The 25,895-nt window shown below is 42.1% G+C and overlaps 1 protein-coding gene across 1 annotated transcript; it reads right to left on the reverse strand.

The window, feature by feature from the left end:
* Window positions 1-8,392: 8,392 nt before the first annotated feature.
* Window positions 8,393-17,625, reverse strand: KCNV2 (potassium voltage-gated channel modifier subfamily V member 2). Its single transcript, XM_040580818.1, has 2 exons — window positions 15,978-17,625; window positions 8,393-11,673 (listed from the first exon to the last, which is right to left on the reverse strand). The coding sequence occupies exons 1-2, from the start codon at window positions 17,421-17,423 to the stop codon at window positions 11,398-11,400; spliced, it is 1,722 nt and encodes a 573-aa protein (XP_040436752.1). The 5' UTR covers window positions 17,424-17,625; the 3' UTR covers window positions 8,393-11,397.
* Window positions 17,626-25,895: the final 8,270 nt, after the last annotated feature.

The following is a 25,895-nucleotide window of genomic DNA, read 5'->3' on the forward strand; positions in this document are numbered from 1 at the left end:
AAATATTATCGGACTTTTTCAAGTAAGGTCCTGAAGGAGAGGCTGACCATTTTACTGGACCATGGATGTGGGTTGGTTTTTTTAGTGTCCTCACTGTAATAGGGAAGTGCTGAATTTACTTCTGCATGATACCAAATAACCATCCTATTGATTTGTACTGTACCCTATTTTCATCTAGAAGAATCAAACTAATATTACTTTGTTATTTTAAGCAAAGAAAAAAACCAAACTCAAAACTTTATTTGTAAGGCATTCATACAACATCCTGGTGGTATTTAATGCCATGTTGATAGACTGATTCAATAGAGACCAAACTAATTAAAACTCCAACTGCACGAGTCACTATTTACTGTTGCTTAGCCTGATACGATATGGCCTCATTTTCAAGAGCAGATAGCTATTCTCCTAAGGTACAGATTCCTTAACATAATGTACAATGCAACGAATTGGAAGTTACCAGTGGTCACATAAACTGGCTTAAGTTTCTGTATTTTATGTATTTCAAAGCAGTCTCCGAAATTACTGAGTTTATTGTCAGAGGTTATGATGATCCACAACTAGTACTACAGTCCGTCAGGAGCTGCAGAGCTTAGCGCCTGTGAAAAAAATCAGATTACTTGGTTTGAGACTCGGAGTTGCCTGCTTAGCATGAGGTAAAATACTCTGGTTTTCTAGGGAGCACCTTTATGTACACAGGTGCTGGTATTTTTAAGTCATTTTCTAGATGTGTGTTTACCCAAAGCAATGAAATGCATTGTTTCGTCTTAATAAGTAACCTGCTGCTTCTCCCTGGTCCTGTTACAGGGAACATTTTTTACTATTTATAAAAAAGGACAATGTACCTGAATAGGCAATTTAAAAAAAAAAAAAAAGACTAGAATTGTAATTTATTTTACTTAGGTTAATTTAAGCAGTATGTGAATGTTTATAGTTAGGAGAAGTGTTTCTAACATTGTTTCTCTTTGCATTTGTTGATTTACTGATACTTTGCTGACTGTGCTTCCCTTTTAATTCCACCTAAGCCTATAAACAGTAGTAAATACTGAAAGGTTAATCCCAATTAAACCTGATTGGCATTGGCATTAAGTGTTCATGCTTGTAAACACACCCTCTCAGTTACCAAAGGTTGCAGCTCATTAGTTTCTGTAACAGGATTTTCTTTTGTCACAAATAAAACAGATCATTTTAATTAGCAACAGATAATGAATTTAAACTGTAGTGAACTGTCTCTAAAGAACTCCCAGTTATTGCCAAAATCTGAAACCTGAACAATTATGCAACAAATTGGTGACTGAATAATTAATAGTAAAGTAAAATGATGGGGGCGGGGGGGAGGGGCAGGGGGCAGGGATCTGATACAACCATTCTCAATTTTCAGGTTTTGAGGGGAATAAACTAATGCTTAGAATCTGCCACAGACATATTTCCAATCAAGAGAATTAAAGGGGGCAGTGAAAGTAAGTCATAGCTAAAGATAGATGTTGATAACCTGAATAGCAAAAAGCTCTGTAAGAATGTCTGCTTGCATGGATGTCATTTGATGTTTTAATTGTGCTTGCTTTAACTGAATGTCTACCAGGCAGTTGATTTGCATTTTTGAGACTGTATGGTTTTAAATTGTGTAGTAATTTGGAATGACTGACAACCAATCTTCCTTACCACAATTTGAGAAATGCCAGTCTTGATTAAGTAGACATCAGTTAAGGTGATGCTAAAGATGCAACAATTTTTCTATAGGGGATAAAACAAGAAATTTTACTGTTAAGGTATGTCTTTAACGTCAGTTGAAACCAAGTTCTGAAATAGCCTAATGGAAGGAGAAGAAAAGGAGGTTATGAGAGGTACTAAAGACTATTTCAGTGGCTTAAGTTACTTCAGGGTGGAGTAATTTTTCCCACTGAAGAAGCTGGTTAGGTGCAGTGCCATGTGTCTGCCAGTCTGCTCTGGGTCTCAATGACTGTGTGAGTGCTGAGAGAAACTGTTTGAAAGACTGAAGCAAGAGTATTTTTTTCAGTGTGTCCTTTTTCTTGTTTGAAATGTCCTTGGCAAGGGCTTCTGCCTACTTTAGATTATCTGAACTGCTCAAATTATTGCCAGCATCTTAATATAGCTAGCAGTACTTTTTTTTTTTTTTACTTATTGCCAAGAAGATGGTGGAAGTGCATGTGCAGCAAGTAAGTGTCCATGTCTGTGCCCTCGCTTAGAAGAGATTGTTCCAGGAGTTATGGGATTTAAAGCCATTGTCCAGAACTGAAGTGACTGTCCCATTGGCCACCCAGAGCAAACACCTCTCTCACTTTACGTAGCAGAAGTTGGAGGGTGAACCACCAATTTTAAATCATTGTGAATGCTAGACCAGTCAAGGACAAAAAAGGCAGTGATGTTTATTTTATTTTTGGTTCTTGGAAAACAGAGGTCCCATTACCTTGATAATAGTGTATATTAGTGTGTAATAGTGTATTTTGCGTTGTCTTGGAAATAGGGGTATACAGATAGGTACTTAATTGCAACTTAATACCTCTCTCTGTAACGTATAAGAGGACCAGCTTTCCCCTTTCTGCTGACGGCAGGAGAACAAGCAGTGGTTTGCCTTTTCCGCGGACTCCACCAACATATCTTTTCTTTAGAAGCAAAAAATGTGTACAGTGCCTCTTGAGTTTTTTTCTGAATGCAGAACTGAGGACAAAGTGGGGTCAGCAGAAAATGCAGAATGATTGAAGTAGCTGGAAAAAAAGGGGGAACGTTTTCAGAACAATATTCACATTGCAGGCAGACTGTGACACCTAAGCTGTGAGACTTTCTTTTTTACTCCTGTCCATCTCTTGTCTGGTTAGATTGTGCACTTGTCAGAATGGACACAACACCATATCCACATATGCAGATCACTTAGTACTTAAGGTTTCTACATAAGTGTTTTTACTGTTCCTGTGGTATGTCTAAAAAAAGTTATAAAATGGTACTAATCAAATACTGAAAGTAGGGAGTTTGTTTCTTACGTCTTTAAAAGATCCATGTAAGTGTTCATTGCATTAACCAAGACACATTTCCTTCTGACTTCTTGGGAGAAGAAATCTCTAGTGTTCATTAGACAGTTTGCATTATCAAATTCAAGATCATTGCCAAAACCCACCCATTTTGCACAGCATTCTTCAGCTGCTCTGTGAAACCACAATAGTTCATTTGCTCTAACCATACTGTTCTTCCAGCACTTTTCCTGTTTTCTGCTTGGGGTTTAAAGCTGTTGTATTTAGTTGCTTCCTTATGTACTCCATTCTGTAAATGGTACTTTCTTTTAACTGTTAAGAATTTGTTTTTTAAAGCACTTTGTTTTCTTTGAGACCCTGGACTCGTAGGAAATGTAAAGTCTTCCAAGATCTGCTAATGGTAGTTACCATTGGACTAACTGTCTAATAAAGAGAAGTAGGCATTACTAGAAAGGATTGCTGTTTAAGAGATATGAATCTATTGAAGAGAAATTAAATCTGTTGTACTGTGTTCTGCATCTTTTCTCCAATCCCTGTAATGGCAAATTTCAGCAGTGCAAGCTTTCCTTGATGTGATTTTTAGAGGTATGCAAAAGCAGTAACCCACTTTGCTGTAGCATCCAAAGTAGCAAGTAGAGTATCATTTGCAAGCTGCATTACAGGGAAGGACTGAGTGAAGGGAAAGCCACTGATGGCTGAAAAAAAATGCAAAATATGCCAGGTAAACTCAGTCTTGAGTTAGCAGTAATTCCTTACGTATGCCCAATTTAACAGTATATATCTCTGTGACACTTCTCCTGCAATAGTTGTGTATTTAAAGTTTTGTCAAGGGCCATACTGGTTGAAGTGGATTTAGTCATCTGTCGTCTGCTGTCATGGAAGATGGTTTTAATTGTTGGATTTGTATGCTCTTTCAGTCAGAATGTGTCTTAAAGTGCTTTACAAAATACAAAAATCTTAAAGATTCTCTGATTTGTCCTGTCTTCCCCACAACTGCTTCTCTCTGTCGTTGCTGTAGCTTATCAACCTGTGCTGACTAGAATGTGTCTACATGGACTGCATCTTTTGTTAGAATAGTGGGACAGTCATAAAAACCATACAGGAGGTAGCTGACAGCTCTGGGTATACAGGCATATATGAACAGGTGCTAGAAGCATTGAAGTAAAAAGTAATCAAAAAGTTTTTCCTTGTAAAACGGATACAAACAAGATACTTGTGGGGGAAAACAAACAAACAAGCCCCACAAACAAACAAAAACCCAGGACTTTTCATTTTAAAGATGTATTGATTTATAAGCATTCCTGATAAAAGTTTTTTTGTGGACAAAGGTAATAAGGGAATATGGGAGTTGGTTCAGTATGTTGCATTGGTTAAAGTTTCTGCTCCCAGTGAGTGGTTAGATGAAGAAGATTGGGTGCCACCACACCTGCTAATAAGTCATATTCACAGCATGGTGGTAGCACCAATTTTCATGGCAGTCAAAATTAGTCTTACAGTTGAAGTGCTTTCAAAGGCTGTTTTAAAAATTGGTGCCACCAGTTTTTCCACTTCAGGCATTTTTTCTGGTTTTTCTCTTTATCTGAAGAGTTTAAATGCTTAAAGCCTGTTTCAAATTCCAAGTCTTTTTATAGTAAGCAGTGAAAAGAACAGGCAGGTACCAATTTAAAGGCATATTTGAGAAATGTCTGAATGATTTCTCTTCAAAAGAATTAAAAATGGTTCAATTGGCCATTTCAAGTCCAAATTTCATGGTATTTTATTAGCCAAGGCCCAGGAATGAGGGAGCTACTGGGATCTGCCTGCCAGAATTGGTAGTGCTCGCCGGTGTCCACGCAGATCCAGTGATTTCTCTTTAAAATGTCCTTATCAATGACAGATGCCAAACATAACGTTGCATTTACCATTTTATGCAGTGTCATGCCCAAGCTGGAGGACCTTTTGGTTTCGCAGACTATGATTCAGCTTCACACTGTCTGAACATTTCCCTCTTTAGTTTGCTGCTCAGGTATCAAGAAGTGCATGTTGGCACCAGCCTTTGAGATCAGTAGTTACTGACAGAACAAATGGTATAAGCACCGTAACGGTACATCTCAAATACCCTGTTTTCTTCTGCTTTGGGTGCTCTTTGCATGTCTGCTGTTAGTCATACTTTCCTTTAATTTTGTATGGTGCACTAAGGTGGGAAATCTGTGTGTGCATTGTCTGCTCTCAGGCACTGTGGTGCTGCTCAGATTGCAGTTGCTGCAGCGTGTAGGCCCTGCTTTCTAACAAGTAACTTGCACCAGGTCATGATACCTAGGAAGCTTTTTGTTGTTTTTAATTGGTTTCCTGTATAAAGGTGGGGATTTTTTAGTGAAAATGAAATAAGCAATGTAACAGTTTCATTAAACCAAGCTTACTTTAGATTATTAGTAATATAATGTAATAATAGACACTAAAGGGCATGAATGAAGCCCAAAGCATTTCATCTTTGCAAAGGGAGAGTGTTGTGTTAGCACTGGACTGATGACTGTTCTACTCGGGATTCTGTGTGACAGACCATGAACAGAATCCATATTTATGCATGAAAATTTGCTTTTCAGGCAGGTATGGAAAGTGAGTTAGGATAAGGCACTAACTTAGTGAATCTGCATCGGTAATGGTGAGCTTTATCACAGACAGAGGGTCTGACTTGTTTGGAAGGTGAATTTTGTGGTAGGATTTGAATAAAGGATGTGACAGTGCAGAGAGAAACACAGGGAGAAGGCAAGCAGGTATTTGCAGATTTCTGAAGGTGGAGGGACTGGGGGAAAAGAAGTTGTTGCTGAAGGAAAGATGCTTTTGAAAAGCAATGTCAAAGCAAATTGCAGTGGGACGATGCAAGTATAACACAGCGTAGAGTAGTGGAGGCCAGTGGAAAGAGGTAAAGCAGGAGCAGTGTGCTTAAAACCTTGTGTCTTTCTCTTTTCCTCCAGCCCCTCATTGATCTAACAAGTGCGATGTATCCGGCAACTTGCCTGCTGCAGCGTGAGTCAGTAGTGTTTTTCCTTATGCCTTTGAACAGATGTTCCTGCATCCTTGTCCTTACAGGGGCTCTAGCATTTGTCAAGCTACTCCCTGAGCTGATTCAGTTCACAAACCAGTTAAGATTTCTGTGTGGTAGTGTTGAATTAATTTCTATTAGCGAGCTCATAAGATCCACTAAACAAAGGTGAACTCGCCTGAACACCAGAGCACAAGCTGGACAGCAGTGTTGCATGGTAAGCTGCGAGCTAAGTAGCGAGAAGTCTGACAGCCAGGAACAGGCCTTGCCTTTGCAGGGGTGAAATTAAACTTTTAGGTTAGCTGAGCTGCATGACCAGACTTTTATTTCAAATCTGTGTATAAAATGGCACCATTTTCCCTTCGGTGCATGAAGATTTAGAGGAATATGCATTGTACTGCATGGAAAAAATATACACAGAAACTCAACATTATTTTACGCCTGCCATGCCTCGATGTGGAATGACAGTTGGTTGATACCTGTGTTTTGATTGCTTATGTTAAATCCTGTCAACAAAAGCCTGGACAATACTCCCTATTGATCTAAAACAATCTACTCAACAAGTAAGGTAACTTTACCTTGAACTTCTATGTTCCCTGACTAATTTTCTGATGTTAAAAAAATTCAGATGTACTCCTATTAGAAACAAAAAGGAATAGTGAAATTCATCTCCAGTGTAATAAATGCGGCATTAGACTCCATAGTTATGATGATACAGATTCTACGCTACAGATTCACGTTCTACAATTTCACGTTCTTGTAGACACTCCCGCTGACAGGACTGCAGGCTGTCGGTGCGCTGCGCCTGAAGAAGGTGCAGCGGAGTTGACGCAGCAGGCAGCAGCAGGCACTATGTGTTTTTAAGACAAGGGGATGTGGCAGCCCGTATCCTCAGGGCAGCAGCAGTAAGCAGTTCTCCATGCCTTTCCGTGCCTTTCCCCAGGGAGACCCGGCTACCTTGCCCTGCCTGAAAGGGCGTCGCAGCCCCCATCACAGCGGGACGTGTGCTCACAACCTGTGGGTGACTTCCTGGGTTTTCCTGAATTTCTGGAACTTTCCTCCCCCAACCCCCCAGTTTGTTTACCCAAAAGAAATAGGTGAATGTTAAGATATTTGGAAGTCAGACCAGCTTGGCCCTCAAGCACTGGGCAGAACAGATTCGAGGAGCACGGAGTCCCTTTGATCCGTATGGATCTGGCTTCACCAGGGTTTGATCACAGACCTCGCCTCGCAGCCCAGCCTTTGTCACGGGTGGGCTGTTGCATTCATTTGCAGTCTATGCCTTCGCCTCCGCATGTAGTTTTTGGTAAGAAAAAAAAAAGTGTCCTACTGAGCAAGCCTGTTCTTGTGTGGGTATTGAGAAGCTCCTCTGCAGACCGACGTGCTTGGCGGCAGTGCTGGCTGTGCTTGCTCTGCAGCCAGCGCAGGTTCTGCCTGCTCTTTGCCAGCTGGTAGCAGAAGTGCTTTTCAGGCAGTTTGCTCTGCCAGAAGCAGCGAAGGAAATAGTGTTGCAGTGGTACATGATGGCCTGAAGAACAGGTATTAGTGATAGTGAAAGAACAACAATTTTAAGTATGGTACTTGTTTTATATGGTTATTAATAGGGGCGAAACACTTTCACTTATCAATGCAGCAAATCTGCTCCAGAAGTTAGAATGACAATACAGAATCATTTTATAGAGTAGAATTACACTTTGACAAGTTTTATTTAAAAACCTTGATAATCTACCTCCATACCTACCTGCAGAATGTTTTAATTTTTCTCAGCATATTTCCATTAAATTACCTAAGTACATAAAAAGCTAGTACTTCTGACCTTTGCATTTTTCAATCCAAGATAAAGAGCTGGATTACAGTCAATTGGCATGTAATTCATCTATTACTGAATAAAGAAGTTAACAAAAGTATTGTAAATAGCAGATAAGCATGAATCAAATATTTTTACCTAACATACAAATACAACGTTCTAAACAGTTGAAGCTATTTTTTTAAGCAAGGTGACAATTTTTGCTTCCTAGGCTTATTGGTAGTCATTATTTTACTTGGAAGTATACCTAGTTTATTATCTTTAAAGTTATACGTATTTAAAGACTGAATGTTACTATTCGCCTTAGAAGCCTGAGAACAGCACCAGATGCCTATTAATCTGTGGTTTACTGTAGCTACTCCTGAAAGTGCTGTCTTTCTGAACAAGAAAAGCAAACAGCTGCTGAACTGCATTGAAAAAGTGATGTTCTTCTAAGACAGGGATTTGTGCAAAAGCATATTCTAATTGGATTTCTTTCCACTGTCTCATATAGGCACAGACTTCAGATTTCTACCACCATCACCCCTATTTTTTTTTCTTTTGTCTTTTTTTCTTCTTTTTGTCTTTTTTTCCCAATAATTCCCAGGCTAAAATGAGTAGATGAAACAGCATGTAGTTGTCCTAAAGTGAAGCCAGGCCATCCAAATAAACTGACTGCTGCTTTGTCTACCAGAGATGTGTACGTAATGGTAGAATATATTTTCCTTTTCCCTCTGGGGCTCATTAGTATCTGTAATTAGTTAAAATGGAAGACTTCAGCACGTCCACATTCAGTGAGGTTTCTCATTTCTCAGTGGTTTGAGAATCCTTCACCCTGTTTCCTCAAAACCTTAGCTATGCCAGGTTAACATCTCATACAAAAAAGTCTTGTCTACTTCAGCTTTAATAGTATTTCCCATCTTTCTTGTGTTTAAGCATATTTTCCCTTGACCTGATTATTTTGAAATCTTTTGATTGTTGAAGCCCTGTGACATTCAAGTCACCAATGTCACAGCTCTCCTGCATTGTTTTTGGATGTCGTCATGTGTGCCATTTGACTGTTTCATTTGAAATGTTCATTTGAAACAGCTGTATTAAAACAGTAAGGACTTGTGCATTAAAATCTTGTTGGACAGTTAAGAAAGCACTCGCTGAGGATGTTTGATTCTGACTCCTGATAAAAAGAGAGAACAGTCCCTTTTCTCCCACTCATATTTTGTGTGGAAAGCCAATTCCCTTATGTGTCATGAAGAACATCTACTTGAATGGGTCCTGCAGGTGAGGCAGGTGGGGTGGAAAGAAGGGTGGTGATTTGTGTCAAGTCTGAGGCGGTGAGGAGGTCCAGCCCCCACAGAGTAAGTGCTCAGGCTCTGGGTTTCTCTAGGTGGCAAGAAGGTGCTGAGCCTGCCATGCGAAGCTGAGCATCTGCTTCCCATCTGCGTGGTATGTGCAAGTACTGATTCCTTCAGACACGAGAATCAATTAGGGTGTCGCATATCTTGGCAAGTGGAGTAATCACCAACATTTAAGTCCTTTTAATGGATCTAACCCAAGCTGCACTTTGGAAATAAAGCACACTTGCGTTTTTGCATGCTTGTAACCTGCCACCTTGTTGAACTGCAGCAGAGGTCTAGGGGAGAGGCTTCTGTGGTTTCAGGAAGCTGCTTGAACTGTTGCTGTGCAGAAGGGCCGTGCAAATTCATAGCATCCCTAGAGCCAAAGTAAAGCCGCTATTCTTCTCAGTGAGCGCAAGGATTGTGCCTGCTGCATTGTCCAGAACAGCAAACATCTATCCCATTCAACTCCCAGAGCTCAGCTCTGCCTTAAAGACATGGTTTAGCTTTAAACAGAGCTGATCAGCACACAAAGTGCTGACTGTCATTCCTAAAGAACAAAATGACAGATGGCCTTATGATACGTTTGTCTGGAGGTAGAGAATGAGAAGAGCAACTTGATTACTAATTACCTTCTCACCATTCAAAGGAGAAACATCCTTATGCTTGACACTATTTGCATGGATGTGGCAATATTAACGAACTTTTTCACCCTCAGATGTTCCAGGACTGAGCTTCACATCATTGTCTCCAGTGTGGCTCTGAGATTTGAATGCAGCCATTTGCATTCAGCAGGGTAGCACAGACACAACGTGAAAGTTCAAGAATTTAAAAATGCATCTCTGCTATCAGGCTGTTTTGTAGCAAGAGCGCTGGCAGGCATGACAGACATGGGTCATATCAGTCAGTGACTGTTACCATTGCTTCTTTTTGTTGCCTTTCCCCCCCCCCCCCCCCCTATTTTTATCCAAGTATCAATAAAATAACTACCCTTTCAGATCTGTTATTCAGGTTACTATTTCTAAACTGGTATGACTGCTTTTACATAAAAATACTTCTGATATGCTGTGTACTAATACACGAAATTCTGATTGAATTTAATTGTTCTTGTTAATTCATTGCATAGGTTTTGGGGTGAGTTTCTGATGCATGAGAAATTGCATCCAGCTGTGCAAGAAGGCTCAGTAATCTTAGGAGGTAAAGTACTACTGGGGGTGAGCTAAGGTGTCCAAATTGTGTCCCTAATGGCTGTATGTACCAGACAAAATATCTTGACTTTAAATTATATTTATAATTAGTTACAAATAACTGCCGATAAGATCCTTTGTATGAAAATTCTTCATGAGATATTATCTATTACATGTTTCATTTGATTATTTTTTTTAAATGCTGCTTTAACACTTATGTCCCATGACAGGCCTATTACTAGTCTTAACAATTCAATAAGCATATACATTAAATACTGTAAAATAAATATAGTTTATCACTTAATCCTATACGTAAAGAAGGTTTTGGTTTGGAAATGTTTTCAGAATTTATCAGTGACACTTATCAATTCAGACTCCAGACTTCTTCGCTATTTCTTGGTATAATGGAAGATGATTATAGAGGTGGTGGTGATGGAAATACTAAAAGCAGTGTGTTGCTTGCTTAGGTATGAAAATGGGAATCATTTGCAGGGCTGCATTTGAAAAATAAGATTGGAACAGTGAAGCATAGCTATCTGACAGTGGAAACAAGCTGAAAGCTTAAAGAGTATAGATGCTGCTAATATTCAGGTAAATGCTCTGGGCTGTTTTCCTGGCTGGTGCAAAACCAATTTCAGCAATGCAGTCAGTGTATTAGGTATTCTATTTGTTTAATTTTTGAGACTGCTTTGACAGCAGTGAGGCAGCTGGCCTTTAATGGCAGCAATTTGTTTTCCTTTGGTTTGATTATGGTGGGTCTTTTTTGTGGGTCTAATCAGTAGCAGGGGGTTACATCTTCATGTGGGTCTTATTCAGAGTTTCTGGGTGGTTAATCTGAGAATGTCATTCCAGATAGTTGCTGTGCTTGGAAAAGCCGGGGGGTGGGGGGGGTGGGGCGGGGCACGAATCTTCTGTCTTAGTCTGAGCCTCTTTTCTTTTGAAAACAACCCCCTGCTAAACAGATTTCATCATCTACTTTTGTTACTTTTGGCTTTTGAGTTTATCCCCAGTTAGCTTGGCTGATCTATTGTTCTTTCTCCTTCAGCTTCTTTGTTGCTTCCCAATATCCACAGCACAAACTGTGTCAGTGCTGTGACAAAGGCTGGGCTGCACCTTCTCCACAGCATTCAGATATTTTCTTCATGGCTCTCCGTGTGAAGTCCACCTTCCCCCTTTCTTTCTTGAGAGCTGTGTACTCGTAGGCCTTCAGCTTGCTGTAATAGTCTGAGAATTTGTTGTAGAGAATGGAGATGGGCATGCCATTCAGGATTATTCCAAATGCAATGCAGAGGAAAGCAAACAGCCGGCCAAGGTGAGTTTCTGGACACATGTCTCCGTATCCCACTGTAGAGATGCTGACCTACAGGCAAACCAACATTCAGCTTAGTGTATAAATGGATATGTTCAGGCATCGGGGACAATTTTAAAGTTAGTGTTTTTGCACTTTGCACTTGCACTGAAATACTCTCTGCTGCCTTTTTTCCCATACCATCCATTTTATGCAAAAAAACCCAATTAAAAGAAGTCCCTCTCATGCAGCAGAAAGACAACAGTGCAGTGTGACACTGTTCAGGAGGAGTTTTATAAGCTTTGTCCTGCAGAGGGAATTTCCAAACAGTTTTCACACCAGCCTCTCCAGCAGGTGGATTTGCTTGGCTGCAGGGAGCAGATAGAGATGGCTCCCTGACTGCGCAAATCCAGTGATAACTGCAGCTATGCTCTGTCATCGTGTCACTTGGAACAGATGCCCTGTATCTAAATTGTATGTAAAAGCGCAGTATTTTGGGACTTATTCTGATGTTTGTATTTAGAGTATTACCATTGTTTGTCATACATATTTTACACATGAAAAGCTTCAGCTAATTGTGAGATATATTTATATAATGTTTGTAATAGAGGAAGAAGTGACCCAGGACTTTGAAGAGTCTGGATAAAATCCCCTTTAGAGGTTACATACCTGCAAGGAACAGTGGAAAAAACAAAGATCTTTCTCTATTGTCTCAAAGTTTTTGCTTGCAGCATATGCTCACAACACACATTTAAAGTGCTAAATTTTTTGATCTCCCTGTTCAGCTGTGTGTCAGAGGTTACAGAAGTAAGGTGTATGTGTGCCTTCAGTAAGGAATATTCCCATTTGTTTTAACTGACAGACAGGTACACAGGTGAGAAGTTTTTGCTCAATTCCCCTTTGAAGAAGGGTTTGGGAGTTGTTTAAAATGTTTTTTGTGGGACTGATGGTATTTAGTGTATCTGCTTTATATGAATCTGTACATTCTGCCATCACAGTTTCTGCATAGTTCCACAGGCTTTTTTCTTAGCCATCAGGGTTTTCTCTTTTTAGCCTATGTATGTATGAAGGAACTGCCTTTTATATGGACCCAGTATTATACCAAGAACTGCAATACTTTTTTTGTAAAAATTAGTTTAAAAAATGTTTGCTTATGGGGATGCTACATATGAATGATGTAGTCCCAAACAGCCAGCATAAAATAACTCCTAATTTATATACTTCTACTGCACACACCTTGATTGTTTATAGTTGTTACATTTAATAAATTTAACTTATTTTTCTCTGGCAGGTAAAACTTGCAGGCTTCTGCCATCTGACACTTCCTAGACTTTGCAAGGGATATTTTTCAGCCAATTAATACTTCTTTTTTCACAGTATCTTAGCACAATGTGTGTATCTGTGAAACAGTAATATAAAATTTTGGCAGAAATAAACCACAGGCAGTAGGACTTTCACTGTAATGCCCTTGTGGCTTTAGCACTGATGTAAGTCTTTGGAAGGTCACGTTGTGCAGCCTGCCATCCTCTAACATGCTAAATAAAATGTTATTTCAAATGAAGAAAGCATTAGGGTACATGAGACAGCACTGGCTAAGCACATTTGTAGGATGCACCTGGTGCTTCCTGTGGAATAAAAAGGATTAGTCACTTGGTTTAATGGAAATTAAGTCACTGGATTTGAATGATAATACAGGATAAATATCTCCAAAAATAAATACTGAGATGAAGGCAAGATGTTTATCTCTACCAGCCAGGACAAAACCATTATCCTGTGATAAGGTTCTGTTCCACTGGCATAGTCTTCTACATCGCCTGTGACAGTCTGAGAGAGATACTTCTGTTCTGTGCGTGTGTCAGACTGTGAACACTGCTGGATTTTAATGAAATTTGAGTGATCCGGGTATCTTAATTTTTACTCTTAAAGAATGAATAGGCTTTAAAAAGAGTTTTACGCCTTGGAATTGCAATGTGCATGCTAGAGCATCTCTTCCTGAGACACTTGCTCAACTGAATAAGCCTTTTTCACTTAGTCACACAGGTTTCTTAGGAGTATCTAAATGATTATGGTGTCACCAGCTTGCAGAAATGAGTCCTAAAGATTTTGCATATATCCTGTATGTTCACAAAAGAAAAAATAAAGCTAGCATCCTTACTGTAGTAATATATGAACTACAAATTTTTTCATATCCTGTGTATAGCGCTTAAAGTTGGCCTCTGAAGGTCACATTACCCAACCCTTTATTCACTGTTTTTTCCTTCCTTCACATGCCCCATCTTAAAGGATATTCAGCACGTGTACATATGTATTACATTTATAAATGTCTGCTTCTGTCTATAGGGCCAGTTTTAATGCTACACACTGAATCACAACAAACATACGTTTGAAACCACCACATCTTATCAGCTCTCACTGAACCAGAGGTGCAGGCCACGGGCTGGCCAGGAGAAGCGACCTTGGATGGGCTGGGGTTGCTCTCCTGTGGGCCCCACACGCAGTTCAGTGTATCCAGTGTGTATGCTGATCAACCAGCATGGGAAGATCTCCTGATTGCTTTCCGGTCCATTTGCATGGGCTTCCTTCCCCAAGGAAGTGACTTGGACATAGCCAGACCCATAGCCAGGTCTAGGGGTCAAAAAAACTGCTGGGAACCTGCTATAAACATGGGTTTGAGAGGCCAGCATCAGCTGCTGCAAAATGAAATGTACATGATGACAGACTAGAACAAGCCTTAGAATTATGGACAGCCAAGACATGGACCCTTTGCCTTCTCTTAGCACCTGCAGCATCTAGCTACCCTCTGATTTGTTCCAGGCTGCTGTAGGTATGCACATGTAGGTCTTCCAGCTCTGAAATGCTGCAGGCAGCAGTGCAGGCAGGGATCATCATCTCCCTCTTACCAGTGCCCTTGATAAAACCACCCCCCTGCCTGCCAAAACATTGCTGTAAACGTGGTGATTGTGGAACTGCCATACTTGTGCATGAAGGTACCTGTTAAGCACTCAGTTACTGCAGCTCCCTCTCCACTGTCTGCTAGTCTTGATAAACCCAGAAGTATTTGTTTTGTCTTCGCGGCTTACCGTGAAGAATATAACTATCATTTTGATCTCACAGTATTCAAGAAGTATTGGTTAGCCCTCTCCAAGTGAATGGGTGTTAATGCAATCCAGATCTGGAGCTGAACTGCTTCCTGTACCCTTTAGAGGCAAATTCCGTGTTGGGGTGCTGGAACAGTTCTGCCAGAACATTGCCAGAGTCAGGAAGCATTTAAACAAGGTGGAGGACTTTAAACTCTCACAGCTCTCTATTTTCAGCTAAATCTTTATGTCTGAAAAACGCTGCCTTGAAAACACTCCTCCACCTACACAGTATGGTACCTCTCAAGATATGCCCAAATGCCTTACAGCGCTAACCCATTGGCAGTTTCTAGAAACAAGGTCATTCTGTCTTCAATTCCGAGGCTTGTCAGCTGAAACTCAGCCGGTTACCCTCACTCCAAGTGCCTGGGATGGGACTAATATCACACTCTTTCTGGCAGAGGTTGCAAAAAGAGATTCAAGGTGACATTAACCAGCTCTCAGCACTGACTGATGTGGAATTCAAACCAGTGACCCAGATGTAGAAAGCAGTTTATCCCATTATCAACCCCTTGAGCTATTCTGCTTCTTTTTGTATTTATTCCTCTCCAAGTCTAGCACGGTATAAATAACCTCCAGTGTTTTGTGTGGGTGCAGATATGTGCCTTAGACGTGCCACCTAAGGAACAGAATACAATCTCTTGTGTAAAACAGCTGTTGGTACTAATGCGTATTTAATGGCCAGAGTTCTTTGGCTTTGGCTTTACAAGTTTGAGTGACCAGACTATAGTTAATAAACTATGTCTTATCATTTTACAGTTGTATGATGGGTCATGGTAGATCTGCAGAAAAAGAACAAGAAAGAAAATCCTGTGTCCACCTGCAAGCAGCTAGCCTGATGCAAAGTTTTTGGGTCGTGTGTCCTTGCCCCCGCCCCCACCCCCACCCCACTTTTTTTTTTTTGGCAACACTGACAATGGGATTAAGTGGAGAAATGCTTTTCTTTCCTGTCTTTGCCCACTTCTCTGAAAGTGCAAGTACTGTCTGTATTTGGTTGGACAGAAATTTCAGCACTGTCTGCCTGATTAAGCCTTGATTTAAGCTTACAGCAGAGGTGAATGAGTGCATGCATGTGTGTGCGTGAGTGAGTGCATATGTCCTGTAAGCTCAGAATTCAGAGCAGATGTTCACTGATCTGAGCCTGCTGTTTGCAAGATTGTCATCAACACTAGCAAGGAAGGAAATGGGAAGGGAGGAAGGGTCACTGGCTATCCAGCAAGGTGAGATGTGTTTACTTACGGCAGCCCACCACCAAGCATGAGGGATGCTGGTGAAGTTGGTGCTGGAGACATCGTGCTCCACTGTGTAGACCATGGCAGAGAAGGCGAAGATGCCCATGGCAATGAAGAGCAAAAGGCAGCCCACCTGCTGGTAGCACTGGCGCAAGGTAAAGCCGAAGGCACGAAGCCCTGTGGAGTGGCGGGCCAGCTTGAGGATGCGGAAGATGCGCATGAGGCGCATGATGCGAAGCACTTGTCCCACCTTGCCCACCCGTCCCACCTTCTCGATATCATGCTCATGCTGAGAGCCCCGACCTCGGGGCTGGTCGTCGTCAGCAAAGCATTCGAGCAGCAGCTGCAGGTAGAGGGGCAGGATAGCAATAAGGTCTACTGCATTGAGGGCGCTGCTGGCAAAGCGGCGTAGGTCTGGGGTAGAGACCAAACGCAGCAGGTACTCCAGTGTGAAGAACGCAATGCACAGGGTCTCAATGTGCTCCAAGACAGGCCGGCTGTCACCACTTTTATGGTCTACTTGCTGCATCTCCTCCACTGTGTTGAGTGCCAGGGCCACCACGGAGATAAGCACGAAGAAGCTGGAGGCCACTGCCATCACCTTAGCAGTGACAGAGGAGAAGGGCTTCTCCATAAGGTTCCAGAGGCGCCAGCGCTGGGGACCATAGTAACGCATGTGGTGGAAGAGCTGTTCATTCTCCTGAGCCTCTGCCTGGGAGCGCAGCTCGCGCTGGACCTTGAGCTGCTCGCTCAGCTCGTCACGGCGCTCCTCAAAGCAAATGCGGCAACAACGAGGTGTGTATTTGAGCCGTACGCCCCAGTAGCTTAGTTCCTCCAGGAAGCTACGGGGGCACAGCTCATCCCGCACATGCAGCACCCCCGAGGCATAGAAGTTGTACACCAGCTGGAAGACAGCCGGGTCCCGGTCAAAGAAATACTCATCTACCTGGGCAGCGTAGTCATCACACAGGCCCAGCTGGCAGCGACGGTCAGTGGAGGTAGCCAGGCGGCCCAGGCGCGTCTTGGGGTAGATGGCCACTGCCTGGTAGGTGAGGTGGTAGCTTTGGCCACCAACATTGATGTTCAGCACAGGTGAAGTGGAAGCCTTAGCCAGGGCTCCAGAGGAAAGCACAGGGGAGCAAGGAATGGATGATGAGGGCTTTTTTTCTCCATCAAATATGTCTCCACTTGGCCATTTTCCTTGTTCTTGTTCTTTCTCTTCCTCTTCCTCATCTTCATCATCCACATAATAGTTGTAATTCCCCTCAGGTCCCAGGAGCAGCAGGGGCTGGGAGTTCAATGGAGCAGTAGCAGAAAAGCCACTCTGCTTATCTACATGCATGCCTTCGTCATTCTTCCCCTTGTTGGGCTCCAGGAGGACACTGGGTGCTTCTCTTTCACTGCCTTTATGCTTTAGGAAAGGAAATTGTCTCCGCATGTTAAACTGCAACATACTATTTTTTCTTACTCTTCTCCCTTCTGTGCATTCACCTGATTAAGGAATTAACACCAGTCCTTGTCAGCACTACGAAGGCTGACAATCCTGTTTTCTTCTCTCTTTATCTCAGTACTATCATGCACAGCAGCAGTTCTGTATTTTTCTCCCTGCCAGCCACAGCTCCAGTTGTTGTGAGCGCTCCGTGTGGGATATAGACACATGAAGACTGCTGTTGACCGTTTTAATCTTGCTGACAGCGAAGATCTGAGTGCTTAGAGAAGGGGATTTAAGGGCTATTACCGTGTCCAGCTTCATCTCCCTCAGTCGTGACGTGAATGATTATGGATCCATAAATCTATGAAAAATCAGGGGGGGGGGACGGGACGATGGAACCCTGTAGTTTCATTACTAATAAACCCTACACATTTTCCAAATTCAGGTATATATGGATCAAGAAAAATCTCAAAATGAAAATGTATGAGGTGTAGAGGGAGGAGGGGTTGGGGGGAGAGAGAACATTACATATTTCTTTCATCTGCATGAGTATAGCATGTCTTGGTTTTCCTTGATGAAAATTATGAATAATTGATATGCATATAATGGGTAGGAATTCACTACAGTAGCTCTTAAAACATTTTCCAAAGGTGAGCAAATAAAAGTCATCCCTTTTTATTCCCAGTTGGAATACCTTCATCTGGTTAAGGGCTGAGGAAAGTTGCAGTCTGTTCCTAAAGCTCTGGCTGTGCTCTGGGGCTGCAGGTCTCATGCTTCTCTGGACACAGTGGAAATGAAAAGCACAGTTGTGAAGGGGTTTCCAGCATGCTACTTCACTTCAAACTCTTCCTGAGCTGCTGAGAAACAGAATAAAGCCACTTTTGTTTCTCTTGCAAGACATATAAGAGCATAAAACTGCATTAGGTACCTAGCAGGACAGGAGAGATGCTTTCTCTCTGTTTTGATGGAGGTTTCATCCTCAGAACTGGTTGATAAAATTGTGGAGAAAGTTATTCTGGGAGTTACTGAAAAACACTTGAGACAACACAGTCATTGGTCATAGCCAGCACGGGTTCCTAAGGGTCTTGATTAACTCAGTCTCCTTTTATGATGAAGTCAACCATCTAGTTGACCAAGGGAAGCCAGTAGATGTGGGGTTTTTTGATTTTAGCAAAGGTTTTGATACAGTCTCTCAGAGTATCCTGCTGGACAAAATGTCCAGCACACAGATAGACAAATTTTTAATATGTTGGGTGGGCAATTGGCTGACAGGTTGGGCTCAAAGAGTTGTAGTAAATGGGTTTACTTCAGGCTGGCAGCCAGTGTCCAGTGGGATTCCTGAGGGCTTGATTTCAGGGCCAGTGCTCTTTGATGTTTTTATCTGGATATGCATATGGATATATGACCTGGATGCAGGAATCAAATGTACATTAAGCAAGTTTGCTGTTGATACTAAACTAGGAGGAGCTGTGGACTTCCTTGAGGATAGAGAGGTCTTACAGAGAGGTCTGGATAAACTAGAGAGCCAGGCAGTCACCAACCATGTGAAATTTAACAAGAGCAAGTGCAAGGTTCTCCACCGGGGAAGGGGCAATCCTGGTTGTATGTACTGCTGTGTGCAGGAGGTGGAGGTGCTGATGGCCTCTCTCTGGGGGACAGCCATAGGACATTAGGAAATGGAATGATGCTGCATCAGGGGAAGTTCAGATTGGACACTGGGAAAAGGTTCTTCACTGAGAGGGTAGTTGGTGACTGGAACAGGCTCTCCAGGGAAGCAGTCATGGCACCAAACCTGTCAGAGTTCAAGGACCATCTGGACGTTGCTATTAGTCATATGGTTCAGCTTTAGGTAGTCCTGTGAGGAGCAGGGAGTTGGACTTAATGATCCTTATGGGTCCCTTCCAACTTAAGATATTCTATGATTGTATGGGTAGAAGAAGAAACACAAAAACCTGGCAGTCAGTAACAGTGGAGAATGCTGTTCAATCAGCCAGACAGTGCTCTGGGTACTGGATTCCTGAGAAAAGTATTTTCACAAGAGAAAACTATAATTAAAATGGAAGAGGGTCATGAGAAGATGAGTCTTTGCAAATCTTCATCTTAAGGAGTGCTGACTTTTCCCAGGGTAGGGGATAGTATAACTGCAATGCTTTTTCACTGAGCAAATCAGCTTCAGCTTCAGAGTTAAGTATGCTTGCTTTATCTTGGTTTAAAAAAGTGAGAACTTTTTAATTGAAATTACCTTGAAGAATTTATATGACTCTGTAAGGTCTCAATGGAGTAGTTCCTACCTCACTAGAGGAACTGTTCACAGATTAGTAGTTTTTTAAAGTCAGAAAAGGCCTGTAAGATCATCTATTCTGATCTATTTGAACAATGACCCTAGAACTTCACTCAGTAATTCTGCCATTGTGCTAGAAAGAGTGGCTCAAACTAACATCTTGGAGATGTGAAATAACATGCTCAGCTATCCCTAGGGAATTGCACTGAAAAATTACATGGGGCTTTGTTTCAAAGGGTCCAAGCAGGCTCTTTCATTAACCTCCAGTGACCTCTCAAACTATGTTGATAATATGGAAAATACTGCTAATGGTGATTATTAACAACATAATAAATACTAATGTCCTGTTTATCATATTAGGTTACTCAACAAACATAACAGGGCTGAAGGTAGACTGGCTGCAGTGTCTGTTTAAAACTGCGATGGGCAACTCAGGGAGTGGGAGAACTAGGATTCTGTTCTGCCTACCTCTCCACACACCAGTCTTTTTAAAGAGTGATTGCCAACCCCCCCACCCCCACCCCACCCCAGCCAGAACTCTGTCAAAATACCTGATCTGTTCAGAGCTGAAGTAACCTTCACTCTACCTTTCATTCCTGCTGTGTTTTCAGGCATCTTTGCACCCTACCATGCTGGCAGACTTTTTCAGCCCTCAGACTGCCATGCTGCTGCTGAACAAATGCTTCCTTTCTCGTTGCTTCCTCTATTTCTGGGTTTTTTTCCCACTTGCCAGCCCTGCTGCTGCAGCCACCCAGAGGGTGCTTAGAAAGGGCAGACTGAGTGGGAAGAGAGGATCACTGAAGGATGGAGGAAGAATGACCCAACCACTCAGTCTCTTCCTGCCCATGCTACAGTGGAGCTCATGTGTCTGTGCAATCCCCTGCCTCCACGCATCACACTGTTGCCTGCATCTACAAGGAAAGAGAAGGCAGAGAGAGAGCCAGCTGCAGGCAGGAGGCACGGGGAGAGACTGGAAAACCCGGCTGGGGTTAAGGTGGCAGCTTGGTACCTGCATGGTTGGGTTGTGTCAACCAGGGCAACAGCAGTGATGTATGTCCAAGGGGTGTACCTGATGGCTGCAGCAATGTACCTGAGCCCAGGGACCTAAGACAAGATACATGAGCTACCGTTGCTGACTGTGTATCCGTGTGTCCTTGTCGGTCTTCCTCACCATCTCTGCCACTTCATGCTATCTCTTCACTCTCCCAGTGAACGTCTGCTGATTCTTGTAACCTGCAGCTTTTTAAACATATAAACCCACAAGATGCTTTTGCAGGGAAGTAATCCCTGTCATGATGCCACCTAAAAGCATACTCAGGCAGAATTACCTGCAATGGACACAGTGGGAGGTAGTGAGCCAAAGTCCAGAATAACTTACCCCAGCTCTTAAATCTGCAGCATGAGGTGCATCGGCATCTGTGTATGTACCAGCTCTTACCAGGCACTAGGCACATTCAGTGTATGTTTCTGGCAACAAAGCTGAAAACACTCTGAATTCTGCCCTAAACTGCATATCTGAAACTATCAGAGGACTACAAGGAGTATCGTTATACAGATGGTGGTAAAGAATAGCAGAATGAAACAGTTCTTTTGATAAATATGAAAGGATTATAACCAGCAGGGGGTAGGAAGAGCCCAAATCTCCGGGCAGCAACAACAAATGATACTGTAATGGATTGATGTCTGCTTTATTAAACCTTGAGCCCAACTATGTGTTGTTTGAGGGGTATGGTGTGGCTAAGATCTTGCAATTAACAGAGAGGAAAACACAGAAAATACAGATTCACTGTTTCGAAGAAGCCAGGCTGTAACAAGAGATGAAGGGAGGCATAGGAGGCGATCAAGCAGAGAAAGCAAGCCTCACTTTTCCCGGTGTTTTGACTCTGAATGCAATCCAAAGGAGTTTAGTCCATGAAGTCCCTGAAAGGTAAAGAAAGACTAAGATCCAAGGTCCTGTATTGTTTCATCTTAATTGGGATCTGCTTCAGGTAATTGCTATATAGCAACCACTACCTAAAAAAGGAAAGAGAAGGGTCTTCAGGAGAAGACCTGCACATGCAAGCTAGCCTTTCCCTGGGATCCCAGCAAGAGGCAAGGGAGCCTTTGTATAGGCATGGACAGCAGCAAGAGAGCAGCACGTGTAATCTGTGCGGGCAATGGGCCACCTCACACACATATATAGACACCAGCATGATGAAGAGAGACAATACCATAGTTAATCAAAGGACGTATGCGCAGAAATTGCTCTTACTCTTAGGAAAAGAAAACAGCAATTGCCTCTCTGCGTACCAGGTATCTCCCAACCCATGCAAGAGCTAGCTAGCGTGGCAGGATAGAGCTAATAAGGAAAACAGGGTCGCATAAGCATTAGATAGGATGAAAGCATATTGCAGAGAGACCTCCCAAATAGCCTTGGGTGTACTTTTTGTGATCTGAATGCACATGAGCCTGAGGGTGCTGACAAGGTGTATGACATCAATAGGCACCACCTAAGCCATGGAGGCTTCTGTACACAAGCTCTGAAGCCACAGCAAATGCAAAATAATGCAACTTTCACTTAGCCCTCTTGCATTGCAAGCTTATATAAACTCAATGCCCTGTTTGCTATGTGCTATGACTTATGGACAAAGAGACCACAGCTCTGCTTACATGGAATAACTTGCTAAACCCAGGGGATCTGCCCATGAGCCTGAGTCTTAAGATGTTCAGCAGTAATACCTGTGGTGCTCAGCAGGCTACACATCCAGAAATAGCTATGTGTCAGGTGGCTTATGTGAGCAGAAAAACTGGGGAAATACGTATATCTAGCACGTGCTTCAGTAAGTCAATGCATTGCAGCAGCAAACATATGAAAAAGAGACATACAAAAAGCCAGGACAGTGCCATATTCCTCTAGCTTAATTGAGTTCATAACCCTGTTTTACAGGTGAGATGCTGAAGAACAAAGTGATTTAACCTGGAAACAAGCAACAGAAGAATCAGTCAGTATTTTCTGTATTGCTGGGCTTTCCAGCTGGCCTTGCTTACTGTATGCAGCGGCTCATTCATAAACATTAGCAGCTCTTCAGACACAGGCAGCTGGTCCCAGTCCTGCAGCAAACTCAGCAAACATTAAAAAGCACAGAACAGCAGCAGTAAGAACAAATTTTATTTAATGAGTCGGAATGAGTATCAGCTGTGTGTAGAGAAGCTGGAAATATGCTGGAAGCAGAGACCAAACCATGACAGTAACACACCTCTTAAGGGTGTGGGAGGGGTGGCCTGTGCAATTGATAAGCTTCATGTTTTCTGGGTATTACACCTTTATGGGGATAAGCCCTTTTCTCACCAACAGAGTTCAGCTGCCAGTTTTAATTTGAGAGTTTGTTTTGTGCTGCCAAAAGGGAGAAAGTGTGGACATGCTTATACAAAGTGTTTGCACTTGTCTGTCTCCCAGGAATTTACTCTTGTGGGTTTTGCCCTTGTTTTTCTGTTTTCTTATGTATGGGAAAGGTAATTTTGACTGGCAGCAAACTGCTTTTTTTTTTTTTTTTTTACCATGAAACGATGCTGCACGAACAATAGTGCCACTATACCTAGTGAAAGCCGTCTAAACCTCAGTAGTGTTAAAGTCACAAAGTGGAAGCCATAGATGAATGTCTGTCCTGGGAAAAAGCAGTCCTTTAGTCCACACAGCCATTCATGGCCTGCTGAGCAGCATGGCAGGCATTCCCTTTTCAGACCTTGGAATCCTGCAGGTGGCTGGACACCCACCTGTCCCATGAACCACAGAGCCTCCTGAGTCAGTAAGCTGTATCATCCTGGTACGGTTCCAGTCAACACTTCCTCCCTTTTCCCTATTTGCATCACATCCCCAGCAAGAATCAGCCACCCAGGCCACAAACCTCAACCTGACATAGTTTATGATGATCCTGACAGAGTTTGTGATAATCCATATGTCAGGATCTTGAAGAAAAAACATGGGGGAGAAAGAAATAAAAAAAAGAACAAGAAAAAAAAAAACAACATTACATTCAATCTTGGATTCCTTTTGGTGGCATAATGGTGAGTTGTGTCAGACTCAGTTAAGGGCAATCTGATAGATGCATATACCATGGCCTCTGGATAGACATTCCTCCTGATTTATGCATTCTGTTACACACTGTACTGAGAACTACTGATTCTTTACGTAGACTTTATTGAAACCAGATAGAAACAGGAAAAAAAGACAACTCATTCATGCACATTGCGTGCAATAGGACCACAGGCACTTGGAAAGTGCTTAATTCAAAGCATGTATCCAGGAATATTTTTCAAGACCACTGACAATCTTCTCCAAACAAACAAATCTATTGTAGTAACTTTTTTCTGTAGTTCCTTCTTCTTTCCTTGGGTGTGACTGCACCTCCTGAGATTTTCCTATCCCAGAACTCCAAGTGATAGTAAATTAGCAAAGCTCACCTGTCTTCTGAACTTTTGCTTGCTGCTTCACAGCTGAATTACCCTCATGTGCAGGCCTCATGCTATGCTACATTCTGAATCTGAAAGAACAACCTGGGATCTGCTAGGTCTGTAGGATATGAAGATGCACCTCCTCCACCTCAGTGTACTCACAGGTGTATCCAGCTTCACACGAGAGCCCAAACATTACCTTTCAGGAGAGAAGAGGTGCCACACCCCTTGAAGTGAATTTTCTGACCCCATACTTCTAAACCCACAATCGGTAGTGTATCTGTGTGCTGTTGTGAAATTTTGTTTGCTTCATGCATATGCATGTCACACCTCTCCCTCGGTTGGGGACTGCAGCTGCATGGCCTCTGCTACTCTGACACATATTTCTGGAGCTGGTTCTTGCTTCCTTTCCTGCCTGCATTGTACCTGCATTGTATTCCCTTGGTCCTGTCTGTCTGCTGGCTCTACAGCAGCAGCAGCTTTCTATAAAATCAGTGACACCAGCACTGTTCTGTTTTAAGTCAACTGTATATATACATCATGAAGACCTTTTTATCCACAGCATGCTGGAGGGCTCATCTCTTGGTTTCATTATGAGAATTTAATATGCTCTGTCCCCACGACATGCATGGTGTTCTGCTTTTAGCATACCAATTGCAATATTTAGCTGCAAAATTATTAGTTTCCTTACACACAAGAAAGACTGGTTAAGAATAAACAAGCTACGTCTGGGACTTTTCAGAGGAAATGAAATAACTTTGTGCAGTGGAGTAAAAGATTTCACTCCTTACTGAGATGCTTCGTTCAGACCTAACTGTGATTTTAAATTCCAGAAGATATTTTTCAAACACAAATGCATATTTATAATAAAGCTCTCTATCTAAAAAGTTGCATGCCAAAGAACACATCAGATCAGGGGCAGAGAAAGCTTTGCAGCCTGGCTTTTAGCCAGATTGTGTCTGTGTGTGTGTATGTGTTTGTACACAGACACATACTTATGCATATGTGTGAAAACCTGTCAGCAAGACTGCTATCCTTATCCCAACCATGTGCCATTTGTAGATCACTAATACAGTGAGTTTGTCAGACTCATGTATATAGACTTGAGTGGTTTTAACAGATTACCTTTTATTCTCCCACTCTTACCTCATACTGCACAGTACTGGCTTGATTTACAGGCTAAGCTTCTCTAGAGAAGAATTCAGTTTCCAACTCTGTACTCCTCTTCTTGATGCAATGCAATACTCAAAACTCAAAACTTTCTTCTGTTTGGCGTTCTCAGAAATTGTTATTGTTTGGAGAGTAAACATGCCAGAGAAAAGATCTTTTGCTGATACTCTCTCTGAAGAAATAATGAATATACCTTTGAAAATCTTCCTTTGATTTTGACTTCTGGCAAAAAAAGAGGTTCTTCCCTTCTGCTCCCCTACCCGCAAAGTCTGGCAAGAGAAATAAACAGGTGGAACCGCGTTACCATGGAAGGGTTTTGAATGTGACGGAATACCAAATGCTTGTTTAGCCTAATCACTACCTTTGTCAAATATTGTTTAGAAAATCATCCTGAAAATTGACTCTTTTATAAAATACACTGTCCTCTGCTGTTTTAAACAGGTCACAAATCCATATTTAGCAACTATGAATGCTAATTTTGCTGTAATGACAAGCTAATTGCATGATGCTTTATGTCAAACTGGAGTTGCTGTGTGATCTAAGACCTCTGTACATACACAACGATTATTTTCAGATTTGCTTGGAAGACAGTTCTTTGCAAATATTCTGCA

Source organism: Falco naumanni, chromosome Z (assembly GCF_017639655.2).
Source record: "Falco naumanni isolate bFalNau1 chromosome Z, bFalNau1.pat, whole genome shotgun sequence".
Taxonomy (NCBI): Eukaryota; Metazoa; Chordata; class Aves; order Falconiformes; family Falconidae; genus Falco; species Falco naumanni.